The sequence below is a fragment of the Rana temporaria genome, chromosome 10 (assembly GCF_905171775.1).
Source record: "Rana temporaria chromosome 10, aRanTem1.1, whole genome shotgun sequence".
Classification (NCBI taxonomy): Eukaryota; Metazoa; Chordata; class Amphibia; order Anura; family Ranidae; genus Rana; species Rana temporaria.
Window position 1 is genome coordinate 119,146,583 of NC_053498.1, and position 23,766 is coordinate 119,170,348.

The following is a 23,766-nucleotide window of genomic DNA, read 5'->3' on the forward strand; positions in this document are numbered from 1 at the left end:
TATCAATCTATCCAATGAAGAGCCGAGAAGACCGAGCAAAGGAAGAGCGTGTTCGGGACGCAGGACTTTCCAAGGCTCAGGTAAGTAAAACAGGGGGGCTGGGGGGCCAGTTATCGTAAGATGTTTTTTCACGTTAATACATAGGATGCATTAAGGTGAAAAAAAATTAACCTTTACAACCCGTCCCGGACGTGCTGGGTCTTTTTTAGTGCGTTAATAAATATTGCACCAGAGTGGCATATATAATTTTAGCAATTGTTTTGATTAATGTCAAACTACCTATCATATCCTGGAACTTTTGCTGTGTCTGGCAATGCCTCTTTTTGCTGAGCTAGCGGCGATGCTGTACAGCTCTACTTTGGATCTGTTAGACAATCTTGCCGTTTACCTTGTTTTTCATGAACCTTGAACTTGCTTTTCCCATGAACTTCCTGATTTAAGTCATGTCTATGCACTTCCTGTTTGCCAGATTATTGTGCTCTCTCCAGCCAATATCTCGCTCTTGCCTCTCTTGCAGCTGTCCTTACCTTCGCCACAATTTATCGATTTTGGCTTGTTCCTTGACTCCGCTTCTGCTTAATCCTAACCTGCAACCATTCATTACTGACCTTTTTGCTAGTTTACTAACTACGCTTTCACTTGATCCCTACCGGCTTATCTGCTACTGGACTCCAGCTTGCTCACCTCCCGGTGGGGCGATCCTGAGACTGCGACCTGGTACTAAAATGCAGAAAAATCCATCTCCACCATCAGGACCTCTAGTGAATACCGGTTAGTACTTAGACCTTGCAACTCAGGTGAACCTGTGTTATCCACCAGGGTGACCTTGCAGGATAACTGTCATTCTTGAATGTGTGCGCTATAATCTGTTTTGTACTGTTTGTTGGTCTTGTAGCAGCACCATCTTGAATCTAAACGCATTTTAGGGTGTGCCCCAAGTATGTTTTTGTATATTGTAGTGACCCTGACAAGGTTTTTTTGGGCTAGAGCAACCCTCCCTCTCCTCATTACCTCCTTATTAGTGCCCACCAGTGCATATGAGGAATCCCTTCAGTTATCCCACAAATAGGATTTTGGCTCCCATTTTATTCTATTACTAGGGTAGGACCCACTAATTCGGGGTACTTTGTCGCAGTAAGTGGGCTTAGCACTACATGACCATATAGTGTGACCGAACCCTGTATTTTTTTGAATATGTTCAGGTGTTTTTAACTAGCCTTGCAGGATAAATGTCATTCTTGAATGTGTGCACTGTAATCTGTTTTGTACTGTTTGTTGGTCTTGTAGCTGCACCATCTTGAATCTAAACGCATTTTAGGGTGTGCCCCCCAAGTATGTTTTTGCGGCTTGTGTGCCTGTCCTGCTTATCAGTGGGTCCTGCTCCTCTGCTGTAGCTGCTGGCCTCCAAACCTGACTCCAGACCATGATACTCCCTTCTTTCCTGGGGGTCTCATTTTCTTTGTCCCCTCTTACCTGCTTTTCCTTCCCCCTTTATTCTTTTATGCATATTACCTACTCTTAAGCAGAACCTATAATGGACATGCAGTTCCTACATTTTAAACTGATTACTTCAACTGCCAACCCTATTTTACGCTCTCTTTTTGCATTCCTCTCGATGAGCCATTGTCCCTCATTTCCCTTTCCTCCATTCTCCCTCTACTTCTTTTGTTACATACAATAGTAGTTTTTTTTTTTTTTAACAGACTGTTTTATTTAACCTAAAATGTTCATGAAGGTTTAAAGTAGAAGTCCACCCTAAAACTAAAATACCTGCATCTACAGACATTGATGATCTAACACTAACCTAACTAATCCTGTGTAGAAAAAAAAAATAGTATACATACCTTTTCTGAAGCCGCTCCGACCTAATCCAATGCTGAGCTGTCAGCAGCGGCTTCGCTGTATAGTTGTGTGCAGAAGACACGTCCAACAACGGAAGCCCCAGAGTAACTCTATGGGAGACATTACTTCCCATTCATTTCACAGCCCTTGTCGGTTGTGTCTTACGTCGCTGGAGATCGGGTCGAATCAGCTTCAGAAAAGCCATGCCATATTCCCAGCTTATTAATTGAAATATGCTTATGATTTGAGTTTCAATATATGATTTCTTGTGATTATCTATTAAACTGTGTTTTTATCTTTCCAGAGCCATTATATATATGCAGGTTGCCACTATTTCCCCTGAAGAAGCCAATGTTTGGCGAAACATGTAGGGACCCATTAGTCTGTAACCTCAGTAGGCCACTAATACCTTGGCCAGTATTATTTGCATTATATCGCTCTGTTGTTTTTAAAACGCACCAGTGTATGTACTGTATGTTCAACTTGTATCTCTTTTTGTAAAAAAATCTTTTAAATACTTTCTATAATCTTTTCTTCTCCAAGCACCGCTATAATCCCCATTCCCTATCTTCCCACTTTTTTGTTTCAGAAAAGGTATGTATACTATTTTTTTTTCTTTTTCAGGGCTAGATAGGTTAGTGTTAGAATGTGCATGTCTGTAGATGCAGGGATTTTAGTTTTAGAGTGGACTTCCACTTTAAGGAGAACCAATGCATTTTGGGAATGAGTGGAGCAGTACACGGATTTGATAAATAATTTCGAATGAGAATTTGATAAAAAAAGAGGCATATTTTTATGATTTTTTCTTTTACACTTTGTGTGGGAAACACTTGGATGATTATTTATTTATTTTACTGTTTGTTATTTTGTTTATTTGTACGTACAGCATTGATCTCTAGGCGAGAGTAGCGTTAAAATTTAGTTATGTTTTTTTGCAATGACAATAAAGGCATTCAATTGTATTCTATACATAATATACTGTATATTGTTATTTGTGCTGTTTTATTGATAGGCATCCTTTTATTGATTTATTGCACTGAGGGTGGTTGTGATATTTCTTTCTTCAGAAGGCTACATTATCTTTGTTACTTTTGTTTAATGATAGACATTAGTATTATTTATTAAGTGTAGCGGTACCCCCGTAGGGGCTGCTGAAATGATGGATTGTTTGTCACCCTGCCACCCCTGCATTCACTTCAGGCACTCTTCAGTCACTGAACTTAGTTTTGTTTTATTTTATTGAGGGATATAACTTGGATGGGGATGGAGTATATGGGATGTCCAGTAAAGAATCAATAGCAATTTGTTCAACAGTATTTTTCTTTAGGACAAACTACGTACACTCCCTGTACATATTCCTTCGACTTCCTCCTGCACACTTTTGCTTGAAGTTACATTTCCTCACCCCTCCAGCACATCGCTTGGTTCCCAGGACCAACTAGCATGTTTGTATGGGTAGGCCTGACACTGACTCAGCCAGGTCTCAGCAGTCCTATATGCACACTTCTGGTTCTGCACCCATCTCAGAATGCAAACTTCCAGTCCTCTCAGGCGTGCCTTCCCAGTCCTCTCAGGCGTGCCTTCCCAGTCCTCTCAGGCGTGCCTTTCCAGTCCTCTCAGGCGTGCCTTCCCAGTCCTCTCAGGCGTGCCTTCCCAGTCCTCTCAGGCGTGCCTTTCCAGTCCTCTCAGGCGTGCCTTCCCAGTCCTCTCAGGCGTGCCTTCCCAGTCCTCTCAGGCGTGCCTTCCCAGTCCTCTCAGGCGCGCCTTCCCAGTCCTCTCAGGCGTGCCTTCCCAGTCCTCTCAGGCATGCCTTCCCAGTCCTCTCAGGCGTGCCTTCCCAGTCCTCCCAACTGTGCCCCACTCACCAGTCCTCCTGGCTGCAACCAGTTGTCCTCCATGTAGTGCTCTCTCCTGCTATCCTCTCCCTGCTCTCTAGTGCGTCTCGTCCAGGAGCTCTTCATGCGTTCCTGAAGGTGATCCCGACTGCACCCGAGCCCAGGCCCAAGGTCACCCCCCCAGACTGGGGGGCTCCCTCAAAGCCCCAACAGACTCCACACTTCTCTTACTCCAGCTCTTCCACCCAACAACTCCTCCCCAGGTGAGCTGACCCCAGGTATTTAAGGAGGCCTCCCCCCTGCCAATCCAGGTTGGGGATTGGTCAGAGCTCCTCAAAATTCATTTTTTCCAAGTTTGACCTGTAATAGACTTCAAGTGTTGCGTTTGTGACAGGGGTGGATCCAGGGGGGGCAACAGGGCAATTGCTCCCCCCGAGAAAATAATGAGCGGGTGAGCGAGAGGACAGGCAGGTTAGTGAGTGAGCAATAAGGCTGGTGAGCGGGCTGGCGTGTCACTGAGTGAGCAGGCAGGTGTTCTGTCAGGAAGCCATTGCTACCCATCTGAATATGCAACTGAAGTGACATTGCATTGCGGCCATCTTGGTACACCCGCACTTGTCCACAGTAAGTCTAGAGTTAGAATTCGGCAAGCGGACATCTTTATACGCCCACTGGAGTCTTGCTTTTCACAGTTATTTTTAACAGTAAACCCAACTTATATTTCACTATATAAATTGAGTTTACTGTTAAAAATAACTTTGAAAAGCAAGACTCCAGTGGGCGTATAAAGATGTCCGCTTGCCGACTTCTAACCCTAGGCTTAAGTGCGGGTGTACCAAGATGGCTGCAATGCAACATCACTTTGGTTACACATTCTGATGGGTAGTGGCTTTCTGGCATCATCTCTCCCAGCCCAAAGGCGAATAGAACTTCCCCTTTATAGTGCCGTCGTACGTGTTGTACGTCACCGCGCTTTGCTAGAGCATTTTTTTTTCACGATCGTGTGTAGGCAATGTCGTTTTAATAATGAAGTTGGAAAAAATTTTGTTTTTTCTAGAGGCTGAAAAACAACGTTTTTTACAAGCCAAAAAATGATCGTGTGTATGCGGCATTGAGATCAAACAGTTTCTAAACAAAGTGATGCAAATGAGATGGTCAGTAGAAGCCATATGAGGGGCAGAGGGTAGGATGAAGAAGTGGCCTCATTTATTCAGCTCTTCATCTGAGATCTTCTGTACAGGGACGAAACCTAACTACTAACTAGGAGACTTAACTGCTCCAGTCTGATGGCATGGAATTTGGTCAACATGTGCTGGTAGCTTTACAGAAGGTGATACCAGTAGTGGTGAAAGGGTTAGTTGGAATTTATAGCAAAGGCGGTGCGTCCTTAAAGGGCGCAGCCTTGTCGGGCTTCGGGCATATGAATTACAGCGGCGGGTGTGTTTTGGAAGGCATAGGCTCTAATAGGCTTCCAAAAGGACAAACAGTGGGCGCACTGCTGTGCGTTGGCTGATTACTCAGTGGTGTGTTAGGGAACTGAATACATCGCTTCCCTAACACTGACCCGCCTCTCAGCCAATCGGGTTGCTCAGGTCTGGTTACCTGTCACCTGATTGGCTGAAACAACAGGCACCGCTATTGGACGCCTGACGGAAGGAGAGGACGGGAGAAGTGCAGGAGACATGAAGGACCCTGCTTGTCGCCGTCACCCGCTGCCCCACAAGACAGGGAAAGCCCCAGGCAGACGGTGAGCGGGCGAGGGGCACACTCACACTGGCAGCATTTGGCACAGTGGCAACATTTGATGGGCACACTGGCAGCATTTGATGGCACAGCCGCAGCATTTGATGGCACGGTGGCAGCGTTTGATGGGCACGGTTGCAGCATTTGATGGCACGGTGGCAGCGTTTGATGGGCACAGTCACAGCATTTGATGGCACGGTTGCAGCTTTTGATGGCACGGTGTCAGCTTTTGATGGCACAGTGGCTGCATTTGATGGCACAGTGGCTGCTTTTGATGGCACAGTGTCTGCTTTTGATGGCACAGTGTCTGCAATTGATGGCAAAGTGGCAGCGTTTGATGGCACAGTGGCTGCGTTTGATGGCACAGTGGCTGCGTTTGATGGCACAGTGGCTGCGTTTGATGGCACAGTGGCTGCGTTTGATGGCACAGTGGCTGCATTTGATGGCACAGTGGCAGCATTTGATGGCACAGTGGCAGCGTTTGATGGCACAGTGGCTGCGTTTGATGGCACAGTGGCTGCGTTTGATGGCACAGTGGCTGCGTTTGTTGGCACAGTGACTGTATTTGATGGCACAGTGGCTGCAATTAATGGGGTTTTTTTCACAATTTTTTTCACGTTTGTTTGTGCCCCCCCCCCCCCCCACATTTCTTTTAGCACCAGCTGCCACTGATTTATAGGATGATAGATATTAGTTTAAAACCAATCTTTATAAAGTTTAATTTTACTGAAAGTAACTTGGAATAGACTTCCAGCAGAGGTAGTGAGTCATCCAGCAGTAAGGCTGCTTTCACATTGGGGATAGAACCGCGGTGACGGTATAGCCGCGCTATTTGTAGCGCGGCTATACCGTCGTATTTACCGTGATATTCGGGCGCTAGCGGTGAGGTTTTACCGCAGTTTCCCATTGATTTCAATGGGAAGGCGCGGTATAGGAGCGGTGAACACACCGCTCCTATACTGCAGTAAAGATGCGGCTAGCAGGACTTTTGGAGCGCTCCTGCTAGCGCACCGCTTCAGTGTGAAAGCCTTCGGGCTTTTACACTGAACACTACAGGGCAGGTTTTTTTCATGCGGTATAGCAGCGCTATTTTTAGTGTATTCGCTTTTTCCATGACCTTATACACGGGGGGGGGGGGGGAGGGAATCATGTTCCAGTCTTCCCTAAATCTGAATCTGAATTATAGTTTCCTTTAAAAGATTACTCCACCAAAATGTATATTTCATTTTTTGGTGGATGCGAACTAGTTAAACCATCTTTCAGGTTCTCCGGTGATGAGATCTCTGCCCGGTCTGTACACCAGTTCTGGCAGCTTATCATGTGTACCTTGATTATATATGATTGTATATTCTATATGACATATCCATCAGGAGTGAGAACACCCCAAAGTGGGCGGGAACAAAACCTGGAAGTTTGGTAACTTGAGTCACCAAAAAATATGAAAAGCTGTGTCTCCGCCTACAAATAAAATATCACTTCTAGGCCTGGTTTACACTTGCGGCTGTGTTCACGGCTCCTCTGAAAAGTGATCCTTGGTGGATCGCTTCTAAAGCGGTAGTAAAGCCCGCTTGGTGATTTTGACATACAGGTGAACCCAGGGGCGGACTGACAACTCATGGGGCCCCCGGGCAATAGAAGATTATGGGGCCCCCCGGGCTTACAGATGGCCACAAAGCCAGGAGGTAGTGCAGAGGCGGGGCAGCTAAAATCTCGGGATTTTCACATCAAAAGCATGTCGGTTTTGGACATATAAGGGACAGATGTAAAAAAAACACAGATTTTTACATACTGTCCCTGGTTTTACTGAGCCTGGCAACCCTGATGGGGCCCCCTAGTGGCATGGGGCCCTCGGGCAGTGCCCGAGAACCTCAATGGTCAGTCCGCCCCTGGGTGAACCTATAAGGCTTAATTATAGGTAACATGTGCGCCGTTTGGGAGATATTCACCCTGCATGTAGCCAGTGACGTCACTGGCGCATGTGCTCTGAAGGTCTGGTATACCTTGCCGGGACTTCGTGCCAGCACTGAGGGCTCCCGCGGGGGCATGCGCTAAAGTGACATCATTGCGGCTTTGGCCAATCGCATAGCCAGAGCGTGCCAACCCGGAAGACAGACCGGGGGGGAACATGTCAGCCCTCTCAGCGGTGACATTACAGCGCTGGAGGGTGCTTTGTAGAAAGGTGAGTATTTCATAATGTGCTAGTATGTGATGCATACTAGCACATTATGCCATTGCCTTGCAGGTCTTTTTTCTTTTTTTAACAAAATCCAGTTTTAAACCGCTTTAAATGGCATTTGACGAGCGGCTTGGAAGCAATATGTCACCTATTCTTATTTTAAACCTTGAAAGTAGGGTTGTCCCGATACCACTTTTTTAGGACTGAGTACAAGTACCGATACTTTTTTTCAAGTACTCGCCGATACCGAATACCGATACTTTTCTTTAAATGTGTCCCCAAATGCAGCCATGTCCCCCCACAGATGCAGCCATGTCCCCCCACAGATGCAGCCATGTCCCCCCCATATCCAGCCATGTCCCCCCCATATCCAGCCATGTCCCCCCCCCATATCCAGCCATGTCCCCCCCCCATATGCAGCCATGTCCCCCCCATATGCAGCCATGTCCCCCCCATATGCAGCCATGTCCCCCCCCATATGCAGCCATGTCCCCCCCCATATGCAGCCATGTTCCCCCCATATGCAGCCATGTCCCCCCATATGCAGCCATGTCCCCCCATATGCAGCCAATCCATGTCCCCCCCCATATGCAGCCATGTCCCCCCACATATGCAGCCATGTCTCCCCATACCTGCATGCTGCTGCGCCGCCGCGCTGCCTCTTGGTTAATACGGGCGGGGAACATTACAGCTTTCATTTGAATAGCTGTAGTGATTCGCGCCGCGCCGCATATAGACACTCCCCTTGCTCGGGATTGGACAGTTCACCCGAGCAAGGGGGGGCAAGGGGGCGAGTATCGGATCTGGCATCGGGGGCATTTGCGGGAGTACAAGTACTCCCGCAAATACTCGGAATCGGTCCCGATACCGATACTAGTATCGGTATCGGGACAACCCTACTTGAAAGCCTGCAGCACTGTACCACAACAAACATGGAGGCAAGGTGGTTGCCTTTGAATAGGTTGCATTTGGCAGCAGTACTCCCAGCAAATGCACCTGTGGTATCATTTTACAATTGTTAGTGAGTAGTGAGCACTAATATGGCCATGTTAATTGCAGGTTGGTAAATCCACAGCTCAACCACCTCTTTTTACCACCCCTTGGCTGTCTTAGGCCCCTTTCACACTGGGGCGTTTTTCGGGCATTTTTCAGGCGCTTTGGCATTAAAAAAAGCCTGTAAAGCGCCTGAAAGAAGCCTCATCTGCAATCCCAATGTGAAAGCCTTTTGGAGTCTTTTCACACTGCTAGCGCCTGAAAAACGCTGGTAAAGCGCCGCTAAGACCCCTTTCACACTGGGGCATTTTTCAGGTGCTTTGGCGTTAAAAAAGCGTCTCAATGGGAAGGGGGCTTTAGGAGCGGTGTATTCAACGCTCCTAAAGTGCTGCAAAGAAGCTGCTTGCAGGACTTTTTTGGATGCCCTGCCAGCGCAGCGCCTCAGTGTGAAAGCGCTCAGGCTTTTACATTGGGATTGCAGATGCACCTTCTTTCAGACGCTTTACAGACGCTTTTTTTAACGCGAAGACCCCTTTCATATTGGGGCGTTTTTCAGGCACTTTAGTGTGAAAGCACTCGGGCTTTCACATTGGGATTGCAGATGAGGCTTTTTTCTGGCGCTTTACAGTTGCTTTTTTTTAACGCTAAAGTGCCTAAAAAACGCCCCAGTGTGAAAAGGGGTCTTAGAGGAAATGACCCAAAGACACAGCAACTTTTAGATTTTTTTAATTGGTTAAAGACATATTGATTGTTGGATACATTTTAATTTCCTACCTGCCCTGTAACGTATATGTATGATGGCAAAGAACGTGGACTTTAACGCGCACAACATAGGCATCCATGGACAGCCAAGGTTTCAGTGCTGGGAGTGGGCTCACTGTGCACTTCCAGTATAGTGACTGATCTGTAATAAACCTCTAATGGTCTCTAGTAATGATTGGGAGCTCTGATGAAGAGGGTTGTCCCTCGAAACGTGTAAGCCGTTATGGACACTGTCTGGTCTTTCCATTTTATCGGTTGGTTGCTGTGGATCTGGAGGCGATCCCATTTGCTTTTTATGACATGTTCACTTTTTTAATGTGTTTGTGAGTATAATCAGAGGAGCTGTTAGAAAGCACGGTGCCCCATACAGCCTTCCTGTAGGGCAGGGGTGTCAAACTGGCGGCCCTCCAGCTGTTGCAAAACTACAAGTCCCATGAGGCATTGCAAGGCTAACAGTTACAAGCATGACTCCCACAGGCAGAGGCATGATGGGACTTGTAGTTTCGAAACAGCTGGAGGGCCGCCAGTTTGACACCCCTGCTGTAGGGCTCCCTAACCCCACCTACTCCCCCGTTGGGGTGCAGTAGACAAGCAGCACTGACTTTAGCTGCCTGCACCTCAAAAATTAAAAAAAAAGTCCCTGATCTGCTCCTACCTCCTGGGCCCCTTTGTTAACCTGATGGGGCCCAGGGAAATGTATTTTAAGCCCTGGAAAGCAGCCTATGTAGGAGCGAGGGGGTGTGGTCTAGTAAAATTCATTTAGGCAGAAATGAACAATAAAGCTGCCCTGGGGCCCCCCTGTTTAGCTGATGGGGCCTGGGCCTGGTACAACAGGACTATAAGAGTAGCGTCATGTCACAACTGAGTATAAAAGAGAAGAGAGGCGCCTCTAAGTGTAGCAATATGGTTACATTTAACCACTTAACCCCCGGACCATATTGCTGGTCAAAGACCAGAGCACTTTTTGCGATTCGGCACTGCGTCGCTTTAACTGACAATTGCGCGGTCGTGCGACGTGGCTCCCAAACAAAATTGGCGTCCTTTTTCCCCACAAATAGAGCTTTCTTTTGGTGGTATTTGATCACCTCTGCGGTATTTAGTTTTTGCGCTATAAACAAAAATAGAGCGACAATTTTGAAAAAAACATTTTACTTTTTGCTATAATAAATATCCCCCAAAAATATATAAAAAAACTTTTTTTTTCCTAAGTTTAGGCCGATACGTATTCTTCTACATATTTTTCGTAAAAAAAATCGCAATAAGCGTTTATTGATTGGTTTGCGCGAAAGTTATAGCGTTTACAAAATAGGGGGTATTTTTATGGCATTTTTATTAAATTTTTTTTACTAGTAATGGCGATCAGCGATTTTTTTCGGTACTGCGACATTATGGCGGTCACTTCGGACACTTTTGACACATTTTTGGGACCATTGGCATTTTTATAGCGATCAGTGCTATAAAAATGCATTGGATTACTATAAAAATGCCACTGGCAGTGAAGGGGTTAACACTAGGGGGCGGGGAAGGGGTTAAGTATGTTCCCTGGGTGTGTTCTAACTGTAGGGGGGGTGGCCTCACTAGGGGAAATCACTGATCGCTGTTCATACATTGTATGAACAGAAGATCAGCATTTCTCTCCCTGACAGGACCGGGAGCTGTGTGTTTACACACACAGCTCCTGCTCCTCGCTCTGTAACGAGCAATCGCGGGTGCCCGGCGGCGATCGTGCCCGCCTAGTGGCCTGCGAGAGAGCCGAAAAAGAGCTACGGGCTCTCGCGCAGGGGAGCCAACCTGCCGCCGTAAAACGACGGCGGCAGGTCGGCAAGTAGTTTATGAAGGTACAACATTTAGCAACTCACATGGTTGATGATTAAAAGAGGCCCATCCAAGTATGCTGGCATCCGGGGTAAAGCTGTCCACATAGACCATCCCCCGCACCGTCATCAATGTAATCCCTTCCACGTTGTGCTCCACAAGCGCTTCGAGCCTTGCTTTCAGATCGCTGTACTGCAGGGTAGTCTTCCCCGTCGTGATTGCAGACTAACAGCGGTGAGAGCCGGCGGTGCGGGGGATGGTCTATGTGGAAAGCTTTACCCCGGATCCCTGCATACTTAGATGGGCCTCTTTTAATCATCAACCATGTGAGTTGCTAAATATTGTATCTTCATTAAATGTAACCATATTGCTACACTTAGAGGCGCCTCTCTTCTCTTTTATACTCTGTGGGCCAGATTCAGATAGGTCAGCGGATCTTTAGATCCCCTGACCTATCTGATTTACGTTACGCCGCCGCAATTTTTTGAGGCAAGTGCTTTATTCAGAAAGCACTTGCCTCTAAAGTTGCGGCGGCGTATCGTAAATCCCCCGACGGAATTCAAATTCTGCGGCTAGGGGGCGTGTAAAATTTAAATCAGGCGCGTCCCCGCGCCGAACGAACTGCGCATGCGCCGTCTGCTAAATTTCCCAGCGTGCATTGCTCCAAATGACGTCGCTAGGACATCATTGGTTTTGACGTGAACGTAAATTATGTCCATCCGTATTCGCGAACGATTTACGCAAACGACGTAAAAAATTCAAAACTCGGCGCGGGAACGACGGCCATACTTAACATAGGATACACCTTACATAGCAGGGGTAACTATACGCCGGAAAAAGCCGAACGCAAACGACGTGAAAAAAAAAGCGCCGGGCGGGCGTTCGTTTCTGAATCGGCGTAACTCCTCATTTGCATATTCCTCGCATATACAAACGGAAGCGCCACCTAGCGGCCAGCGTGAGATTGCAGCCTAAGATACGACGATGTAAGTCACTTACACCTGTCGGATCTTAGGGAGATCTATGCGTAACCTGATTCTATGAATCAGACGCATAGATCCGACCGACGGAACTCAGAGATACGATGGCGTATCAGGAGATACGCCGTCGTATCTCTATCTGAATCTGCCCCACTATCTCCTGATGGATTTTGCTTCTAATCCCCTTGTGGATGGACATTTTATGGTTACACAACCTGTCACATTGCTATAATATTTTTATATGGACTATAAACTGAAGGACTTATGAATAAATGGTTGTGGAACGAATCATTTGGGTTTCCATTATTTCTTATGGGGAAATTTGCTTTGATATACAAGTGCTTTGGATTACAAGCATGTTTCCGGGACAAATTATGCCCACGATCCAAGGTTTTACTGTAATGGTAATGCGCTCGGTCGGTGTACTCTCTCTCTTTGATGTTATTTTGCAGCGTGCGTCTGCTGAACCTTCTCCAACCATAAACGGCTGATAACAGAGAACAGCGTCCTGCAGCCGCCCGCCAAGGCCACACCCAGAGCCGAACATGTCACACCTGAAAAGATCACACCACGCCATTTGAAAGTGTACGATATATTTTTAATATGAACTATGAAGTATTAGGATTTACAAATGCATTTTAGAAAACACAAAATAAATATGTATAAATAAATAAATAAATATGATCTGGTTTGTCATAAATAGTAAAAAGAAATGCTCGGCGGCGGCGGCGGCGGCGTCCTCCTGGGAAGGGGTCATTGGTATCTGTTTCGGGATCCTGCGAGGAGAAAGGAGGAAAAAAGGTTCAGATTCTGAGCTGCACAATTATGTAAGTAATTGTTGTGATAAAACGGATCTCCGGACAATGATTTTTGTTGGGTTTGTAGGAAGGGGGGGGGGGGGGCGATTTTAAACTTCTCTCTGTTTTTCATTGCTGGGGAGATCCACATTATTTCCTGTGCTGGTGACACTAAGGCTGCATTCACACTATAGCGTACTGAATCGCGGCGTTTTGTCCCGCGAATTGCGGCGGCAAATAGCGGCGTTTTGTATCGCCGCGATTGTGAATGCAGCCTGTGACCCCCTCTATGGAGATGGTTCACATCTCCTAGCCGAAAGACGCCTGAAAAAAAGGTCCGGGACCTTTTTTCAGGCGGCAGGCGTCAGGCGTTCGGCGTGGAGATGTGAACCATCTCCATAGAGGGCAATGCTAAAGCATCCCTCTGGCGTGTCGGGGCGGCAGCGGCGTTCACACTACAGGCATATATACGCCTAGGTGTGAACGGGTCCTTTCACACGTGCGGACCGTTTTTTAGATCAGTTTTTTATCATCAGTTGATCCTTTTTTTCATCCGTTTTTCATCAGTTGTCATCTGTTTTTCATCAGTTGTCATCAGTTTTTCATCAGTTGTCATCCGTTTTTTCATCCGTTTTTTTTTTATTGTTAGAACTTTATTTTTATTACATATTTTGATGAAAAACGGATGTTAGCGGATCGGATGTTAAACGGATCGTCCGCTAACATCCGTTTTTCGTCCGTTCGGTTTTTTTGACGGAAGAAAAATTGGGTTTTCTTCCGTTCAAAAAAACGGAGCTTAACGGAGACGGATGTTAACGAACGTTAGCGGATGCTCATCCGCTAACGTACGCTATCCCATTGGAAAGCATTGCAGTCCTTAAACGGACGTATGAAAAAACGGACAAACGGTCCGCACGTGTGAAAGGACCCTTAGGGGACTACCTGTAAAAAAAAATCCCTGTGCGCTTGCTTCAATCATTAGTATAGCTGTCACAAATAATTGCTGCATTGTGTCAAATATCGTTGGGGTATTTTCCTGAAATATCTTGCACAGTTGTACCGGCTCCTCTAAAATGACTTCCTCTGATTTCACAGCACACTGTGAGCTTCTCACAACGTGCATTAGAAGAGGCAGCAAGTCAGATAGAGCCGTCCTCATTTCCAGGCTTGTGGATGTCCAGCATCATCTAGCACAGGGGTCTTCAAACTTCGGCCCTCCAGTTGTTCAGGAACTACAATTCCCATCTGCGAATGTCAGTGTATTACAATGCCTCATGGGAAGTGTAGTTCTACAACAGCCGGAGGGCCGTAGTTTGAAGATCCCTGATCTAGCACTTGCTTCCCCATCCTAACTGTCCCCAGCCCCACCCCTTTCATTCACTGGATTTCAGTTCTTTCACTCATGGAGTCTCAGCATCCCATGCAGGCATAGGCGTGCGCACTGGGTGTGCCAGGTGTGCCCGGGGACACCCACAATCGCCCTGTGTGGTGCACATTCCCCCTGTTTAGACCTGTGATATTTCACCAAAGTCCCCCTAATGGGGGGGGCTCCTAAAGAAACTGTAAAAAAAATTATAAAAATAAAAACTACTGACACCCCCCTACTGACGCCAATCTCCGCCCCTTTTGACGCTAATCTCTGCCCTACTGGCTCCGTCCATTGCTGTGCTCACACCATCGGTATACAGTATATACACATGCAAATATGTTTGCGTTTTGGGGGGCACACCTATGCATGTAGGCGTTACCTGGGATGGTACCTAGGGGGAGCCAGGAGCACCACAGGGGGACCCAAGAAGAGGAGGATCAGGGCCACTCTGTGCAAAATTACTGCACAGAGGAGGTAAGTATAGACATGTTTGTTATTAAAAAAAAAAAAAAAAGCAATCTCTTTAGGTCAAGGTTCACATCTATGCAGCTGCGCTTGAAGCATTTCCAGGCACGTTTCGCTTTTTTAACCCTCGTTTTTTTATGCATGACATTTTTTTAATGCATTTTGTGTTTTACGTTTATTTTCCTCTTTAAACACACTGTATATAGCTGGTTGCATAGCAGGGGGCCGGGAAGCCAGCCGCCGTGTCCTTAACAACCAATGAGACATCAGCTATCAGCGAAGCCTGCCTAGGAATGCTTATTCCTCCAGACATCCACTCATCAAGAAATGTTGATATATGCATAATTCCTCCAAGAGACGGCCCACTGCTTACATCAGGACTGAGGGCTCTGGAGAAGAGTACTGAGGCCGGGTACAGAACCCTCCCAACAGCCATGATCTATAGAGAGGCACAGAGACCCAGTGATGAGGTTTAAAATAAGGTTTGTAATGAAAATGTTTTATGTAAAAATGTCATTAGCATTTTGATGAGGTGGGAGAGGAACCAAGGAACTAACAATTTTAACAGAATAAAATTAATCTTTCAGCTTTTTTTTTTTTTCTACTTGGTGATTCTGCCAGTAAGGCAAACCATTGTCTGCTGTGACTGCTTATAAATTATTAGCTGCAATATCACTTTCATTTGTTAGTGTATAAAAAAGTGCTAGTACATCTAACACTCCCCTCCATCGTTTGAAAACGCCAGAGTTTATATTGCTCCTTCATCCAGAGTGGGGGCACTCTAATACAGGAGGCGTGTTTCTGGCCAGATCACAGGGGGGGGGGGGGGGGAGGGGAAGCCCTAAAAAATACAGCCACCATGTCTAATGATTGCAATATCTGCAAGATATTAAATTTTTGGTTTATATATTGCTTTATAGATTGGATTTTGGGTTTAGGGCAAACTTTAGGGGTTAGGTTGAGGAGCTGAGCTGAGATGATGGGTTATGTTTAGGGGTTAGGTTGAGGAGCTGAGCTGAGATTATGGGTTATATTTAGCTGTGATTAGGTTTCGGGATTAATTTAGGGGTTAGGGTAATATTAACCTTCTCCGCGCTATAGCTGAATGGCGGCTACAGCATGGGCCTCAATTGTCTGGAGGCCACCATCTGATGTCCTCCCGTTCATAAGCTGCCTGCAAGCTCCCCTGTGATCACCAAGTCTATGAGACTCAGCTGATCACAGATCCCGGCCCCTTACCACGTAATCAGCTGTCGGCCAATGACAGCTGATCACGTGATGTCAACAGAAGATCGGTAGTCATTCCCCCTCCCCCCACCCCCTCACGCGTAAGGCGTGTAAGGCGAAAAAAAAGCTAATCACCATATTCTGTCAGAGGGACATCGGTCCCTCACACAGAGAGCTGAGGCTGACTCATCTGTGCCCACTAGTGCCACCTATCAGTGCCCGCAGTGCCACCTACCTTTGCCCAACAGTGCCATCTATCAATGCCCACCAGTGCCTCATCAGTGCCACTGTTTAGTGATGCCTATCAGTGTCACCTACAAGTGCCCATCACTGCCACCTATCAGTGCCGCCCATTAGTGCCACATATCCGTGCATACACGGGACATAATAGAAAGTCTATGGGACACCGTGGGTACCACACATGAAAACCACGGGTACGTCCGTGCTGCAGTATGGCATTCCTCCCAACACAAATCCACTTAAATCACCACTCCTAGCACTCCTTTCAAAATTTCCCCTCCTAGAACAATTTAGATCCCCTGCCGTCCCTCTCCCAACACAAATCCCCTCCACCCAACCTCACATGATAACACAGTGCCCAGCTTTCCCTCCTGCCCACCCCTTGTCTTGGCCCTGGATTAATGTTAGGGAGCTGAATTTAGGTTTCAGATTTTGAGGTAAGATAAGGAGGTTTGGCTGAGGTTCAGGATTCTATTTTGGGGTCACAATCCTAGATAGAGGTATATAATTAAGGATGTCTCAGAGAACTGGTTAGTCCACATCTTACCATTGCAGCCCATTCCGCTCACAGAGTCGATCCTGTCAATCCGTCTCCCAAAGCAGTTGGAGCTCTTTGTCATTTTCTTGTTGCGTACCAAGCGTAACCCTTTGAGGAGGTTGCTGAGGGGGAAGGGGTTGCTGTCGGTGACTTCAGCCTCCTGCAGGGGGGCTTCGCCATCGTTTGGTCGCTGTGCGCGGTCCTCCATAGTTTCAGGATTTCCCTCCAGTTCCTCCAACTTTTCCTCCAGTCTCCCCAGTATGATCTGAGTACAAGACAAACAGAGCAAAGGGTTAGCTGTAACCTTCGCCCCTTCCAAAATATCACCTAACTGTTTTGTGCCTGTCAACTGTGTGAGAAGGCTCTGAGAGAAGCTACCCCAACAACAGTTAGAACATTGACCTGTAAAATGTAAAGGGAATCTCCTACTAGACGCATTCAAATTGTGCTAGATGCCATAGATGTGTATTTACAACTCCAGACATTTTGCATGAAGCCGAACATATGTTGTGTCTACAGTTGCCACAATAGGCGAAAAACAAAATATGAACATTCTCAGATGGATTTAGTGGAATCTTTACAGCTCTGCGGAAGCATAACAGAACAAAGCAAATACCAAAAAAAGTTTGCAAACTTGATCATTTCCCTTCTTGGCTTAGGTTAGCCAGGAATGTGTATGCCAGCAAATTTTGCCAAAATTGTAATGCAATGAAGTGCTGTGGGTTGCCATGCATTGCAATGCAGATGTGTTGTCTCAGTGCATTGGGGTGGCATTCCAAATGAAGGGCACCACAATGCATATAGTGTTATATGTAATGGGGCCCTTAAAGTTTCCAAAATTTTAGCACAGTGCAGATCCGCAACGAAGCATCCAATCACACCTCTGCTGTTATATCACTACAATTTCCAGATTGCCACTATTTTTGTAACTTAGGAGAAAGGTTGAGTTACATTGAAAGTTTTAATTAAAACCTTAGCAAAATTTGGGATATCTGAACAAACTTTTGTAAAAATTATTTTATTAAAATAGTTTGTAAAAATGTTGTAAAATTATTTTGTCAAAATTTTGACAAAATATTTTGGCAGATTTTGTCAAAATATTTTGCAAAATTTTGTCAAAATATTTTGCAAAATTTTGTCAAAATATTTTGGCAAATTTTTTCAAAATATTTTGGCAAATTTTTTCAAAATAAATTGGAGTCAAAAAGGCTAGCCAAATCTCTAGAAAAAAAAAACAAAAAAAACATTGCCATTGGTAACATTAATTACTAATTACTATTTATGAACTAAAAAGATATTGAAGTTACAGAACACAAATAATGATCAAATAAAAAAATGGAAATGCCACAAATACGACGAGGCTCGCCTAAATACACCTCCCCTAAAAAAATAATAATAATCAATTCCTAAAATAAATACAAAAGTATTTTGGGCCAGATTCACATAGAACTACGTTACGCTGCGGCGGCATAACGTATCCCATGTACGTTACACCGCCGCAAGTTTACAGCGTAAGTGCCTGATTCACAACAGTTTACCTGTAAACTTGCGGCGGCGTAGCGTTAATCCGCCCGGCGCAACCCCGCCTAATTCAAATGGGGCAGAGACCATTTAAATTAGGTGCGTTCCCGCGCCAAACGTACTGCGCATGCTCTGTCCCTAAAATTTCCCGACGTGCATTGCGCTAAATGACGTTGCAAGGACGTCATTGGTTTCAGCGTTAACGTAAATAGCGTCCAGCGCCATTCACGAACGACTTACGCAAACAACGTGAAATTTAAAAATTTGACGCGGGAACGACGGCCATACTTAACATTGGTTAGTCCACCTAGAGGGCAACCTTAGTTTTACGCGACGTATCTCTACGGAAACAACGTAAATTTAGAGCGACGGGCAAAGCGGACGTTCGTGAATCGGTGTAACTAGTCATTTGCATATTCTACGCCGACCGCAATGGATTCGCCACCTAGCGGCCGGCCTAGAATTGCAGCCTAAGATCCGACAGTGTTAGCCCTAAGATCCGACAGGTGTTAGTGACTATCTATGCGGAACCTGATTCTATGAATCAGCCGCATAGATACGACAATCGTATCTCAGAGATACGACGGCGTATCAGGACATACGCCGTCGTATCTCTTTTGTGAATCTGGCCCTTTGTTTCTAACAAGTTTCACCTCAATGAATGATGCTGAGATTTTCTGCCATGGCAGAAATGGCAACTTTGCTTCAACTTTTGCCAAGTTTTCGAAACCTTGGCAAAATTGGGGGATCTCTACAAAATGTTGCTATTTTGTCAAAATGAATTAGAGTCAAAAAGGCTAGCCAAATCTGGAGGGGGCTATTTATTTAAAAAAAAATTAAAAATTGGCATTGCTATTGGTAAAATGTATTACTAATTACTATTAATGAACTAAAATATTAAACTAAATATTGAAGTTACAGAACACAAATAATGATCAAATAAAAAAAATAAAATGCCACAAATACAACAACGAGGCTAGCCTAAATACACCCCCCCCCCTCAAAAAACAAAAATTCCTAACGTAAATACAAAAGTAATTTTGCCAAGGTTTCGAAACCTTGGCAAAATTGGGGGATCTCAACAAAATGTTGCTATTTTGTCAAAATTAATTGGAGTCAAGGAGGCTAGCCAAATCTGGGGGGCCTATTTATTAAAAAAAAAAAAAACATTTGTAACATTTATTTGCTAATTCCCTCTGGATTTGTTACATTGCATCTCTTTTATTTTCTATGCTCCTTAGCCCCATCTAGTGGCCATAATATGGTATTTTACTACTGCCTGTAATAAAAGTACATTCATTCAGAAGGCAAACTAGCCTAAAGAACATTTGCTTTCCCCAATTTGCATGTAACAAAATGTACATGCAGATTCTTTGGACAAGTATTTTATAAATAGACCCCTGAATGTTTTAAGGGTGCAATTGATTTGGATCCCTTTATGCAAAATGGACCCGTCCTTGTGCCTCATTATCCCTCATTACTTTACATTTTTATTACAGAAAAAAATAATAAAAATAAACAGACAATGGAAAATATTGAACTTACAGAACACAAATAATAATCAAATGCAAATGCCACAATTACAACAAAATTCCACAAATACAACATACACCCCCACCCCACAAATACATAAATATACCCCCACCCCACAAATACATAAATATACCCCCACCCCACAAATACATAAATATACCCCCCCATCCCACAAATACATAAATATACCCCCCACCCCACAAATACATAAATATACCCCCACCCCACAAATACATAAATATACCCCCACCCCACAAATACATAAATATACCCCCACCCCACAAATACATAAATATACCCCCACCCCACAAATACATAAATATACCCCCACCCCACAAATACATAAATATACCCCCCACCCCACAAATACATAAATATACCCCCATCCCACAAATACATAAATATACCCCCACCCCACAAATACATAAATATACCCCCCACCCCACAAATACATAAATATACCCCCATCCCACAAATACATAAATATACCCCCACCCCACAAATACATAAATATACCCCCCACCCCACAAAAAAAATCCTAAAATAAATACAAAGGTATTTTTTTTCTAACAAGTTTCTCCTCAATGAACGAAGTTGAGATTTTCTGAGATGGCAACTTTGCTGCAACCTTTTCCCTGCAAAGTCAATTTGGATTAAATCACTCTGGTCAGCCGTACCCAGGAGCATGTAGACATTATTATTTGAATCTATTTGCAATAATCTATTTTTTGAACCCTTTATCTGCACAGAATGACCCCTCATTCCCCCATTTGCAAGCTCTCTGTTATGGATCAGATATAAACTTGCTGCTTGAGTACTAATCCGGTGTAACTCAGCCTAGGAGCTCAGCGAACCATCATTCTTCTAACCGGTGTGGGACTAACCCAGCTTGACTGATGCCTCGGCTGCAATACAATGATTTGTCTTGTAAATGAGATGTTTGCCCACGGGGGGGTTAACCACCTGCTACTAAGCGGTTAAAAACCCTCCAGTGCAGCCGAGCCCTCAGATGTTCTCCGTCGGGCTGTTAGCCAATAAATGATGCCCCTTTAATAGCACTTCTCTGCTTCTTCTGCAGATACACCTAGAGAAGGCTGCTCTATCCTGGGCTAACAAGTAGCTTACAGCAGCCCCATCGTCTTATGATTCAGGAGGGCTTACCTTGAAGGAGTCCAGGTCACTGTCTGTGTCCTGCTGGGTGATGGGATGTGCTGTGGAGGACTGCAGCTGGAGAGAGACCAGAAGCAGGGAGCTGCAGAGGAGGTAAGCCTTCCACTCCATGGTAATGAGGGGGTTACAGGCACTGATGTATATCAAACAGCAAATGTCCCGTCTTATGTGTTGGGTTCTGTGTGAGATCTCACCCTCTCTGTCTAAGTCTACACGGGCTTTTACCCCTGGTGTCCTTGTACTCTATGCTGTGCTCTATGTGTCTACTGGTACCCTCTATTAATCTATTTAGTCCTGCTGATACCCTCTACCAGTCTATATAGTCCTTTTGGTACCCTCTACTAGTCTATATAGTCCTTTTGGTACCTTCTACTAGCTGATATACTCTTCCTGGTACCCTATACTAGTCTATATAGTCCTTTTGGTACCTTCTACTAGCTTATATACTCTTCCTGGTACCCTATACTAGTCTATATACCCCTTCTGGTACACTCTTCCAGTCTATATACTACTCTTTATTTCCTTAACTAGTCTATCTACTACACCTGGTACCTTCTACAAGGCTTTATGTTTCTCCTGGTACCCTCTATTAGTCTTTGTATCCCGGTGCCCTCTGTCAGTGTATTCTCTCCTCCTGGTACCCTCCTAGTACTTCTGGCAGTGCCCTATGTCAGTGTATTCTCTTCTCCTGGTACCCTCCTAGGACTTCTGGCAGTGCCCTATGTCAGTGTATTCTTTTCTCCTGGTACCCTGCTAGGACTTCTGGCAGTGCCCTATGTCAGTGTATTCTCTTCTCCTGGTACCCTCCTAGGACTTCTGGCAGTGCCCTATGTCAGTCTATTCTCTCCTCCTGGTACCCTTCCTAGGACTTCTGGCAGTGCCCTCTGTATGTCTGTTCTCTCCTCCTGGTACCCTCCTAGGACTGGCAGTGGCCTCTGTATCTCTAGGCGTTGAGCTTGCTCTTTCCTCTGCCTCCTTAGCCCTCTCTCATATATACTCCTGCACAGTGACCTGAGCTGGGATGGTGTGTGCACCCTTATCTAGACACATTCCCCGAGCTGTAGGCAACTGCCAATGACAAATTTCCTTATGAGGACCTCTTTTGCCTGCCTCAGGAATGTACAGCCCCCCCAAATGATGACTCTACAGGTCTGAATCAAATTCCTCATACCGCATACACAGACCAGGTACAGATCTGCCCTAAAACGCTAAATTAGGACATTTCCACCCTCCGCTCTCTTATAAGGAAAGGACTTTTTTTTCCCCCTCTCCTGACGAAAGTAATTAATAATAATAAAAAAAAAATCACAGCTTTCTGTCATGTTTTTATTTTCACTTGGGCAGCGTCTTTGTCATCGCTGACGTCCATAGGTTGGTCTGGGCTGTCAGGAGTGATCAATGAACTGTTAGATTATTAATTTTTTCTATGGAGTGTCAGAACACCATGTTCAGGTACATGGAGCCTGGAGTGCCGGATGGACTGTCCTCCCTGTAGAGAATTCATTGATGTCTGTGAGGGGCTGTGAAGGTGAAACATAACCAACAGTCCACAGCAGAGTTCACATGAACGTTGTCCGGGCATGATTTCCAGAACTCCCGGACCGTAACCGAGTGATTCATTTCATTGTGTGATCAGCCAAGTCTCAGAACAAACCTCTCAGCCGATATTCATACACAGAACACAAACATTTCATACTGACCACGTGTAAGTAGATGGCTAGATATGAGATAGATAGATAGATAGATAGATAGATAGATAGATAGATAGATATGAATTAGATAGATAGATAGATAGATAGATATGAATTAGATAGATAGATAGATATGAGATAGATAGATAGATAGATAGATAGATAGATAGATAGTTCTGAAATAGATAGATATGAATTAGATATATAGATATGAGAGAGATAGATAGAAATGACATAGATAGATAGAAATGACATAGATAGATAGATAGAAATGACATAGATAGATAGAAATGACATAGATAGATAGATAGATAGATAGATAGATAGATAGATAGATAGATAGATATGAGATAGATAGATATGACAGATAGATAGATAGATAGATAGATATGACAGAGATAGATAGATAGATAGATAGATAGAAATGAGATAGATATGAACTAGATAGAAATTAAATAGATATAAGATAGATAGATAGATAGATATGAAATAGATAGATATGTCATGGATAGATAGATAGATAGATAGATAGATAAATAAATAGATATGAAATAGATAGATATGACATAGATAGATAGATATGAGATAGATATATAGATAGATATGAAATAGATAGATAGATAGATAGATAGATAGATATGAAATAGATAGATAGACATTAAATAGATATGAAATAGATAGAAATTAAATAGATAGATATGACATAGATAGAAATTAAATAGATAGATATGAAATAGATAGATATGTCATCGATAGATTGATAAATATGAAATAGATAGATAGATATGAAATAGATAGATAGATAGATAGATATGAAATAGATAGAAATTAAATAGATAGATATGAAATAGATAGATATGTCATCGATAGATATGAAATAGATAGATATGTCATCGATAGATTGATAAATATGAAATAGATAGATAGATATGAAATAGATAGATAGATAGATAGATATGAAATAGATAGAAATTAAATAGATAGATATGAAATAGATAGATATGTCATCGATAGATATGAAATAGATAGATATGTCATCGATAGATATGAAATAGATAGATATGTCATC

At 44.4% G+C, this 23,766-nt stretch overlaps 1 protein-coding gene across 1 annotated transcript; it reads right to left on the reverse strand.

The window, feature by feature from the left end:
* Positions 1-12,722: 12,722 nt before the first annotated feature.
* On the reverse strand, positions 12,723-22,184 carry LOC120915517 (natriuretic peptides A-like). Its single transcript, XM_040326088.1, has 3 exons — positions 20,998-22,184; positions 16,792-17,047; positions 12,723-12,922 (listed from the first exon to the last, which is right to left on the reverse strand). Exons 1-3 carry the CDS (start codon positions 21,115-21,117, stop codon positions 12,900-12,902), a joined length of 399 nt encoding a protein of 132 aa, XP_040182022.1. The 5' UTR covers positions 21,118-22,184; the 3' UTR covers positions 12,723-12,899.
* Between the last annotated feature and the right edge of the window lie 1,582 nt (positions 22,185-23,766).

Coding starts and splice junctions, on each gene's coding strand:
- LOC120915517 (XM_040326088.1), bottom strand. CDS start 21,117: ATGGAGTGGAAGGCTTACCTCCTCTGCAGCTCCCTGCTTCTGGTCTCT. Junction 17,048..20,997: donor GTGACCTGGACTCCTTCAAG/GTAAGCCCTCCT, acceptor TCTTGTACTCAG/ATCATACTGGGGAGACTGGA. Junction 12,923..16,791: donor GAGCGGAATGGGCTGCAATG/GTAAGATGTGGA, acceptor TTCTCCTCGCAG/GATCCCGAAACAGATACCAA.